At 51.2% G+C, this 10,521-nt stretch overlaps 1 protein-coding gene across 1 annotated transcript in view; it reads right to left on the minus strand.

The window, feature by feature from the left end:
* The window catches only part of IFT172 (intraflagellar transport 172), a 107,571-nt gene that overhangs the window by 48,799 nt on the left and 48,251 nt on the right, over positions 1-10,521 (minus strand). The window contains exons 15-20 of the mRNA XM_026659084.2: positions 10,075-10,187; positions 7,040-7,207; positions 6,467-6,603; positions 4,472-4,579; positions 3,500-3,584; positions 3,014-3,106 (exon numbers count right to left, since the gene is read on the minus strand). Coding sequence (XP_026514869.1) covers positions 3,014-3,106; positions 3,500-3,584; positions 4,472-4,579; positions 6,467-6,603; positions 7,040-7,207; positions 10,075-10,187 — 704 coding nt within the window. The remainder of the gene's footprint in view (positions 1-3,013; positions 3,107-3,499; positions 3,585-4,471; positions 4,580-6,466; positions 6,604-7,039; positions 7,208-10,074; positions 10,188-10,521) is intronic.

Consider the following 10,521-nt stretch of genomic DNA (forward strand, 5'->3'; position numbering starts at 1 on the left):
ATAAATCTGTTAGTCTTTAAGGTGCCACCAGACTCCTTGTTGTTTTTGTAGATACAGACTAACACGGCTACCCCCTGTTACTGGACTAGAGATTGCTAGCCAGTGGGTGTTAACGGGCTGAAAACCTGCTCTTGGGCAGAGACGGAGACTTGAGATATTTGTGTCATGTAACTGTCTGGAGTGGGAGGAATGGATTGTTAAAGGACTGGCTGAAACCAACCCACATCAACAGAAGATCCGGAAAGACAAAGGGAGCCGCAGGGACTGAACAACTGACCCCTATTTATGGGAAACTGACAAAGAGACAGAGGGATAGGGCAAATGGATTCCACGCCCGCTTGGCTTTGTGATGTGCTGCTTGGCCAGGCTGGACTATGTCTATGCAAACTTAAGGACTTTCCGATGCTGCATTACAGCTGACTAGCCCTGCTCCGTTTTGAAATAGCTGCCTGATGTCACTGCAAATAGCTGCGGAGGTGCATTGGTCCCTGCTGTCTCAGGTGGACTCCCTGGGCAGGAATCAAAGTGTGAAACAGTAGTGCTGGAGCCCAGAGGCTCAGTTTAGGAGATGTGGAGGCTGTGTGGCCTACCCCTTAAGGAAGAGCAGGACTCCTTGGGGGTCTGCAGGGGTTCCTCCAAGGGACTGCTTAAAAACAGGGGCAGAGCACAGATCCTGTGGATCTGAGACAAAACAAAAGAGGCCTTTGAAGCCCATTTCACAGGTAGGCAGAATATTATATGTGAAGGGCCAAATTTAATAGAAGGTGACAGGAACAAGGGGAAACAGTAGGGTTGCCAACAATAGAAGGACTACACCTAGTAGAGAAACTGGAATGCATTAATGGCAGAAAGCAACCTGTGCAGGAGATGTATCCACACATCTTCCCAGGGCCAGGACAGTTGTCAGGGGAGTTCAAAAGAAAACTGATGCCATCGGTGACTCCCTTTGCTCTCACAGCCCCACACCACATCCCCACACCCTGCTAGCGAAAGTCAAAGAATTCATGAGACTGGAAGATATGGGGATTTCCCAGACAGAAGAACCCACTGATTGGTGTGCGAGAACGGTTGAAGTATCAAAAGCCCAATGGCAAAATCCAGATTTGCCTGGACTTTACACAATAAAATAAACATGTGTGCAGAGAAAGAAAAGATCAATGCTTCCTGCAGTTGACCAGATATTAGAGATTAATTTATCCCTGCGGCTGGTACTTCAGAAACAGATGCTCTCCAAAATCCATGAGGGACACTAAGGTATAAACAAGTACAAGGCATTTGCACAAACAATTGGATGATCTCTGAGAAGGCAAATTCAGACCTTAGTAGAAGGCTGTGAGGTATGTAACAAGGAAAGAAAACAATCACCAGAGCCGCTGCTCTCCACAAAGCTACATGACAGACCATGGCAGTGGGTAGCCACAGTTCTTCTGGAAAAGACACATACATTATTGTAGCGGATTGCCTCCCCAGGTACATTGACTTAGCTGTCCTTACACAGAGTTCATCAGCACAATCATCCAGAAACTAGTCAATATCTGCAAGACAGGGAGTTTCTGAAATCCTCATGTCTGATAATGGGCCTCAATTCACCTCTGAAACATCCCTAGCATTTGCACAGGACTTTGATTTTGAACGTCGTACTAGTAGTCCACATTACCCCCAGAGCAACGGGGAGATGGAGAGGTCGGTGCAGACATTACAAAGACTTCTGCAAATATCAGTGGACCCACAGAAAGGACTCCTGGCATATCAGTCAACACTGTTTGCCTCTGGGCTATCTCCAGCAGAACTTCTGATGCAAAGACAGTGAAGGAGGCTTTTACCTGTGGCACTGACTCAGCTCAAACCTCACTGGCCCGACCTGAAGGAATTTTGAGAATGGGATGCTGAAATAAACATTAGGCGGCAGCAGCAAAACTTGAATGTTTGGCACCGAACAAAAGCAGGGCCTGGACTGAGACAGAGATAAAGTTCGGCTTAAAGGCTCGCAGACATTTGGAACTTGACAGAAACTCCCAGATCCTACCTAGAGAAGACTCCAAGAAGACTTCTCTGGAGGAACTGGCTCCATCTTCAATATTTCCCAACCCAACAGAGGATCAGGAACCTTCAGGTACTCTGTCAGGATGTGAGAGCCTCTCTTAAGGGAACTCCACACCCAAACTCAACAGAAATGAGAACACAGTCTGGATGTGTGACCACATCTCCTCCACGACTTGATCTTTAGAATACTGCTCAGGACTATTTAAATGCTATTGAAAAGGGGACATATTAGTGTAAACAGTTTTAAGGAATGTTCAGTGTATTTTGAATTGCTGTGTGAAAATACTCTGGTTATTAATTTAGGTTTTAATCTTTTATTATAAAGAAAGGGAGGCGTGGAGTGGTTATAGAACTCCTGATCTCCACGAGAACTATAGCAAAAGTGAAAATGCTGTATTTTTATGGTTTCTTGCAATATGACTTACACTCCAGCAGCACAGGAGAGACTACAATATTGACACAATAAAGAGGAAAGAAACAATGTGAAAGGAGCAGACAGACCAAATGTACAACCTTAGAACAGTGCACAATTCGACTGGGAGACCACAGCACCTTTGGCGGGAAGGTAGGAAAAGCTGTGCAAGATGTGGCAAGACACCAAGCCACAGCTGGCAACAACCAGCAAAAGAAGCAGACTGTAGGAGATGCCAGAAAATGAGACATTTTGGACAGGTTGCAGCGGGCAGCTCAAAAGACATAGGAAGGAACTTCCTGGTAGAGTTCTCTGGATGTTGCGTATGTCTCCTCACACATCATCAACAAATGAGCCTCCCACCCCACCTCACCCCACTCCCGTACCTCAGGGAAAACCTCACCGCCAATTAATCAGATCTCCGCCCCCATGCCCCAGGGGCAAACCTCATAGCCAACAAATGCGCCCCCCCCCCCCCCCCCGGGCAAACCCCATAGCCAACGAATGAGCTCCACCCCCCAGGGTAAACTTCTCAGCCAACAACAGACCCTCCCTCACCTGCTCCAGGAAGATCATCTCTGCCAGCTTGTAATTCTTCTCCAGCATGGCTAGCCGGGCACGCACCTGGTAATAATCTGTGCCGTCCCCACCCTATAAACACACACAAACATCTCAGACAAGCTGGGGGATGCGGCACTGGGCATGGTGCAAGAGAGGTGGCTGTGGGAGGCCAGCAACTGGCACCCTGTGAGGGAGGCAGCTGCAGGAAGGGCACTCTGGGCACACCATGAGGGAGGCAGCCGGGGGGGCACTCTGGGCATCCCGTGAGGGAGGCAGTCGGGATGGGTGGAGCTGGGAGGCCTGGGTGAAGGACAGTGTGAGCAATTCCCACATGGCTCAGGGTCTCCAGAAACCCCTGCCAGGCCAGAGTGATCGGCTGCACACTCTCCATGCCGGGGAATGTAGGCGTGGCGCGCGCACGCGCGCACACACGCACACACACACACACTCTCTGCTGCACAGCAGAAATGAAGCTTGACTCACATATTCCTTGGCCACCTGGTCGGCGATCTCATTGGTTTCATGGAGGAATCGCGCCTTTGACACGTGGCCCAGCGCTGAGAAGCATCTGGGGAGAGTGAGGAGGGCAGAGTCACCAGCAGCATGGGCTGCCGAGCAGATACTTGGGCTTTTATCTGCCCTCAGACCCAGAAGGCAAGGCCAGTGCTCAGAACACTGGGGCAGGTAGTCACAGCGAAGTAAGGCCAAGCCATAGCTCAGTCTGACTCCACAGGAGGGAGCTCGAGCCCCATGCTCTGCCTGTTTTCCACCCCCACAGAGCCATGAGCTCTGCTCCATAGGAGGGAGCGCCAGCCACGTGCTCTGTCCAGGCCCCACCCTCGTAGGGCTGTCGGCCCATGGCAGGGAGCCCCAGACACCTGTTTGTATCCCCCACCCCCACAGAGCCATGAGCTCTGCTCCATAGGAGGGAGCGCCAGTCACGTGCTCTGTCCAGGCCCCACCCTCGTAGGGCTGTCGGCCCATGGCAGGGAGCCCCAGACACCTGTTTGTATCCCCCACCCCCCGCCATGAGCTCTGCTCCGCAGGAGGGAGCGCCAGCCACGTGCTCTGTCCAGGCCCCACCCTCGTAGGGCTGTCGGCCCATGGCAGGGAGCCCCAGACACCTGTTTGTATCGCCCACCCCCCGCCATGAGCTCTGCTCCGCAGGAGGGAGAGCCAGCCATGTGCTCTGTCCACATAGTGATCTGTAGCAGAGCTATGCTACACGGGCATGTGTCCCCACGTCTGCCCTAGGGCCGAGGATGGTAAGACTGAGCCAGCTCCTGGGATGGAGAACACTGCGCACCCTACTGCAGGAACTCTGGCTCACAAGTAGCACTGAAAGGCACAAGATCCAGTTCTCCTTGGCCAGAACCTGGGCCACTGGGACCAGGCCTTTGGGGCGTGAGGAACCCCCAGAAGGAAAGGTACCGGGTGGCAGGTTCCTCCCTGTACCTCTCAGCGATGTGCAGCTGCTTGGCCTCCAGGGCCAGTCTGCTTAGGGTCTTCCACATGGCTTCGGTCTCCGTGGACATTTCCAGCGTCTCCAAGAACGCAGCCGCCCTGGGGAGAGGAGGGTTTGCAGCACGTTAAAGCAGAGGGAGGGGGGTTACATGTGACCCTGCAGCCGGGATGGAGGCAGGTCACTAGGAGGCCCTGGGGCTGAGCAGCCCCTCAGCTGGGCCTATCCTAGGAGTGTCTGACGCTCTCTTCCACTTTGGAAAACCCGGATGGATTTTGTTCCACACAACCGCCACCCTTTGCCCTTTCTCCTGGCCACGGACAGGGCTCTGGCTGGTGCTACATTAACTGCTCAGTCCCTGCCCTGCATGTCACCCCAGAGGCCCAGAAGCCCATCCAGCCCTGCCGCCCACTCTCTGGCTGTGTCTGAAACCATGTCTCTCATGCAGGAACAGGCTGTGGGCAACCCAAGGAGCCCCACCTGCTGGGCCTCTCTGGGGATCCATTGAAAAGCATCACGGCTCCGCGGAGGGCAGTGACAGGGGAAGCCTGAGGATGGCAAACCAGGGCTAGCCATTTCTTGTTGCTTATAACAGTCACAGACACACCCCGCTGTTACCCCTCTGGCTACAGCAGGGAAATCCTGTCCCCCCTGAACTCCCAGTGACTTCACTGGGGCCAGAGTCTCACACAGCGAGTCTCTGAGTGCTGAGAACTAGGCTGGCTCTTTTCGACCATTTGGCCAGAAGCACAAAGATGTGCCATGTTTTACTTCAGAAGCAGCTCAATACCCCACCCACCACCCCAAACCTACCTCCCACTGTTATGCAAACAGAGGGGCCAAGCTGCAGTTCCAGCCCCACAGGCCCACAGAGCCCCACAGACAGTGTCTGCATCCATGCACAGGCCCATGTGGGCTCAAGAGGCTTTTGCAGAGCTCTCCATCTCTGAGGAGACCTGACATAAACACGCAGCCTGGAACAGGCCCTCACACACACTGTGCAGAACCGGCATTCGTCCCTTTGCACAGGTTTAAGAACATAAGAACGGCCATACTGGGTCAGACCAAAGGTCCATCTAGCCCAGTCTCATATCTTCCCACAGTGGCCAGTGCCAGGTGCCCCAGAGGGAATGAACATAACAGGGAATCATCAAGTAATCCATCCCCTGTCTCCATTCCCAGCTTCTGGCAAACAGAGGCACCATCCCTGCCCATCCTGGCTAATAGCCATGGATGGACCTATCCTCCAGGAATTTATCCAGTTCTTTTTGAACCCTGTTATAGTCTTGGTCTTCACAACATCCTCAGGCAACGAGTTCCACAGGTTGTGCGTTGTGTGAAGAAATACTTCCTTTTTTTGTTTTAACCCTGCTGCCTATTAATTTCATTGGGAAACCCTGGTTCTTGTGTTGGAGAAGGAGTAAATAACACTTCCTTATGTACTTTCTCCACACCCGTCATGATTTTATAGACCTCTGTCGTATCCCCCCTTAGTCGTCTCACATCTATTAGCACACACTCATGCTCTGGCTGTGCTCTCATATTTGCACACATATCCTGGGACATCACACCTGGCTACTGCACTCCCTTCTGCTACTTATACTGGGCTCAGGGGAGTCTGGGCAGATTCATTCTGTAAGCTGCCACACCGCTCACAGCTCCTGGTTCCGCTCCCCTCCAGCTCTCCAGGGATTTTCTCTCGCTGTCTGCCCTGTGACGGATGGGACGGTGATCGCCAGGGACCCTCTTCTTCCCTTGAACGAAGCTGGCACCACGTCTGGTGGCTGCCCTCAGACATCTCCCTCCTGCCCACGCCGTTCTGTTCAGTGGCTAGTTGCCCTGTCCCCCACGAATCGCACCGTCTGGGCCGGATGGCTCCCCCATGCCTGCTCTTCATCACAACACCTCCCTCACTTCCACCCACTCTTTAGCCTCCTTGTGGACTCCACTGCCCACCCCACCCCGGGTCGCTGGCTGCCAGGACTCACCTGCTATAGTCCCCATCATCAATGGCTGTTCCAAACTCAATGAGCCCCTCGTCCAGCATGTAGGACACCGTGTTCACCCCTTCTGCCACTATCACCTCAGTCTTCCCATTGCTCCGCTCCAGGTTCACGATATCGCCCTGAAAGAGCCCCAGACACCTCAGCACCTCCACTCTCCGCTCCCATTCCACCTTCCACTGTGCGCGGGGAGAGGGCTGGGGGCACCCTGGGAAGCTTTGCCGTAGTCTCCTACAGGTAGATGAGCTCAGCAGAACTGACCCCCACCAGGCACTTGGGCCAACCCCACCATCACAAGCAGAACTAAGAGAAAGGTCATTTCTCCCAGTGAACTCCCCCACTTCACCCGCCCGTTTTCTGCTCTCTCCATCCCCTCCTACCTCACAGCTTTCAGGAAGGTCAGACCCCAGGCTTCCTCCTATTCCCCTTTCAAAGCACCACCCCATCTGTTCTCGCTGCATAAAATACTGATCTGCCCAGCGCCCTCCCAGAACCCCCACACATGACGCTGGGTGACGGTGGGGAGCTCTGGGGGAAGTGAGCAGACTGGAATTTTACCTTCAGTGGGAACATGGTAACTCGCTCTGGGGCATCGTTGTTGTACCAAATGCAGAGGCTGTTTCTGTTCTGAGCCACCACCACATCACTGCCTGGGACCCACTGCACATAGGAGCAATAGTTCAGGATCGTGGTCTTGGTGCTGCTCTCAATGTCATAAAGCTGCAACTAGATGAGGAAAGAGACAGAATCAGCAGGGTCTGTGACTGGGCTGTGACGCACCCCGGCAAGGACACTGGCACCCTGCATCCAGCCACCTAGTGCTGTGACACAGCCGGATCTCACATGCTGAGCCAGGTCAGGTCTGCTCAGCACCTAGATGGGAGATTTTCCAGGCACAGACATCTGCTGCAGAGACTGAGGTAAGTAGGTTGGGGGCGGGGTGCTCTCCCCTCAGGGCAATACTGATCCCAAGAACCCAGTATGGTGCTAGGCTGTGCTGTGGGGCCACTCCCAGAGAGAGCCAATTGTGACGATCTGGGGAACCTGTTTTCACAAGGTGTTTCTAGGCATAAGCAAGAAATCCCCAGCTGCTTAGCCTGGGCTAGCCCTAAAGGTCAAATAGAACTTGCTGATTATAGAAGCCTGTATTACTTTTTCATACCTAAGCCTATAACTCATTCATGTGTCTATGTTTGCTTGCTTTAATCTTGTAAATAACTCTCGGATTTCCTTTTCCTATTTAATACATCTTCATATAGTTTACTATAAGGCTACAAGTGTTGTCTGTGACTCTGTGTTAAGGCGATTAAAGTGCCTGAGGAATTTGCACTTGGTGCAGGTGGTTGGTGAAATCTACGTTTAGAACTCACAACCAGTTAGGGGTTTGTGCCCTGGTTTTTAACAGTCTGCCCTGAGGTTGCTTTTGTGCTACCATTGGGAGCTATATGTAGGCCATACATACTTACAGGATGGGGGAATCTATCCTGGGAAGCAGTGACTGAAAAAGATTTGGGGGTCACGGTGGATAATCTGCTGAACACAAGCTCCCAGAGTGATGCCGTGGGCAAAAGAACTAATGCCAACCTGAGAGGGATAAATAGGGGAATCTTGAGCAGGAATAGAGAGGTTTATTAGGCACTTGTGTGACCGTTGCTGGAATACTGTGTCCTGCCTTATAGTGACAGACTCATGGAGCTCAATCTATTTAGCTTAGCAAAGAAAAGGATGACTTGATCACAGTCTATAATATCTACACAGATTCATAGAAATGTAGCCTGGAAGGGACCTTGAGACATCATCAATCCAGCCCCAGTGCTGTGGCAGGACCAGTAACCCTAGACCAATCCTGACAGGTGTTCGTCCAACATGTTTTTTAAAATTTTCAATTACGTGAATTCCACAACCTCCCTTGGAAGTCTATTTCATAGCTTAACTACCCTGAGAGTTAGAAAGTTTTTCCTAACGTCTAACCTAAATCGTCCTTGCTGCAGATTAATGACCATTATGTCTTGTCCTACTTTCTGTGTGATCGCCGTCCTTTTTATAACAGCCCCGAGCATAGCTGAAGACTGTAATTGCCTCCCTCCCCCATTCTTTTCTCAAGATGAAACATGCCCAGTTTTTGTAACCTTTCCTCCTAGGTCAGGTTTTCGAAACTTTTTATTGTTTTCGTTGCTGTCCTCTACTAGCCTCTCTCCAATTTGTCGATATCTTTCTTTAAGCGTGGCCCGCAGAACTGGACATAGTGTTCCAGCTGAGCCCTCAAGAGTGCCGAGTAGAACACGACAATTAATTCCCATCTCTTACATACAAGACTCCTGTTAATACATCCCAGAATATTAGCCTTTTTCACAGCTGCATCACATTATTGACTCATATTCAGTTTGTGATTCACAAGAATCCCCAGATCCTTTTCAGCAGTATGACCACCTAGCCAGTTATTCCCCAGTTTGTAGTTGTGCTTTTGATTTTTCCTTCCTAAATGAGGTACTTTGCACTTGTCTTTTTTGAATTTCATCTTGTTGTTTCAGACCAATATGTCAAGATCATTTTGAATTCTAATCCTGTCCTCCAAAGAGTTTGCAACCCCTCCCAGTGTGGTGTCATCTGCAAATTTTATAAGCATTCTCTCCACTGCATTATCCAAGTCATTAATGAAAATATTGATAGTACCGGACACAGGGTTGACCCCTGCAAGACACTACATGGGGAACAAATATTTAATAATGGTTGCTCAATCTAGCAGAGAAAAGCACAACACAGTCCAACTGCTGGAAGTTGAAGCTAGACAAATTCAGACTGGAAATAGGACATACATTTTTAATGGTGAGAGTCATTAACGATTGGAACCATTTACCAAGGGTCGTGGTGCATTCTCCATCAGTGGCATTTTAAAATCCAGCTTAGATGTTTTTCAAAAAAATCTGCTCCAGTAATTATTTTGGGGAAGTTCTCTGGCCTGTGTGAGACAGGGGATCAGACTGGGTGATCACAGTGGTGCCGTCTGGCCTGGGAATCTATAATCTGTGAAACGCGGCTCTCTCCAGGGAAAGGTGAGCTGCAGTGTAAAGCACCATGTTCAGGATGTTTGTTGTTTTCTAGAAGATCTGTGTATTTCTCATGTGATTGTGTAAACAGCAACGGTGGTACAATCCTGTGCAAAGTGTCTGTGTGTTTCATGTGATACAGCTATCACGAGCCCATGAAGAGGTAAACTGTGGGCCCGGAATGCCCCCCCAGCTGGAGTTCGGGGAAAGGGTGCATTAAAGCTATGGGCAAGTCTAAGGGGTCAGTACTGATTCCAGGGGCTGAGCAGTGTGGTAGCAGCTCTCCGGAAAGGGTGCTAGACAGGCTGTGCTCTGAGAATGTGACTAGAGGCCCCAAAGCAGTGGCAGTGCTTGGATGCTGTGCAGTGTCCAGAGGATTAAAACACCTGGGATTGAGCGGCTGGATCCCCTCATGGCGGTCTGGCAAGCGTCCAAGAGGGGACACTAGATTAGAGATGTGACACCCACCTTCCCCGCCACCTTCCCTGCTCCTGGGCAGGCCCAGCTCACTGCCCGTACCCTGGGCATGCTTGTCTCCCACCTCACCCTCATCTTCTTGTCCCTGAAGAGAAGCTTGTGGCCCGTCTCATTCAGCTCCAGCCAGTCAATCTTGCTGTCATGGCTGATGGTGCCAATGTTGTAGCCACCAACAAGATCCACTGGGAAAGGGAAAGAAAAGAGGCTTGGTATGAGAATGTTCTGTCAAGCCAGGAGGTGAATGGCAGGGCAGCGCTGCAGGGCACTCAAGCTGTGGGCAGGCGAAGGATGGAGAGGGATTATTTAGGGTGGTACAAGGGGGACACAACTCAGAGCAAGGAGATGACACTGAGAAAGGGACACATAAGCTGCATATCAGGATAAGTCCCCTGACAGTGAGCTGTGTCAGGCAGGGACTCATCTCCCAAGGATGGAAGCCCATCCATCTCCTGCGACATGTAAACTAGTACCAGACAGAACACTAATAAATTCCCAGGCAAAGAGCATTGTTAAACA

Source organism: Terrapene carolina, unplaced genomic scaffold, assembly GCF_002925995.2.
Source record: "Terrapene carolina triunguis isolate 2854851 unplaced genomic scaffold, T_m_triunguis-2.0 Scaffold569, whole genome shotgun sequence".
Classification (NCBI taxonomy): domain Eukaryota; kingdom Metazoa; phylum Chordata; order Testudines; family Emydidae; genus Terrapene; species Terrapene triunguis.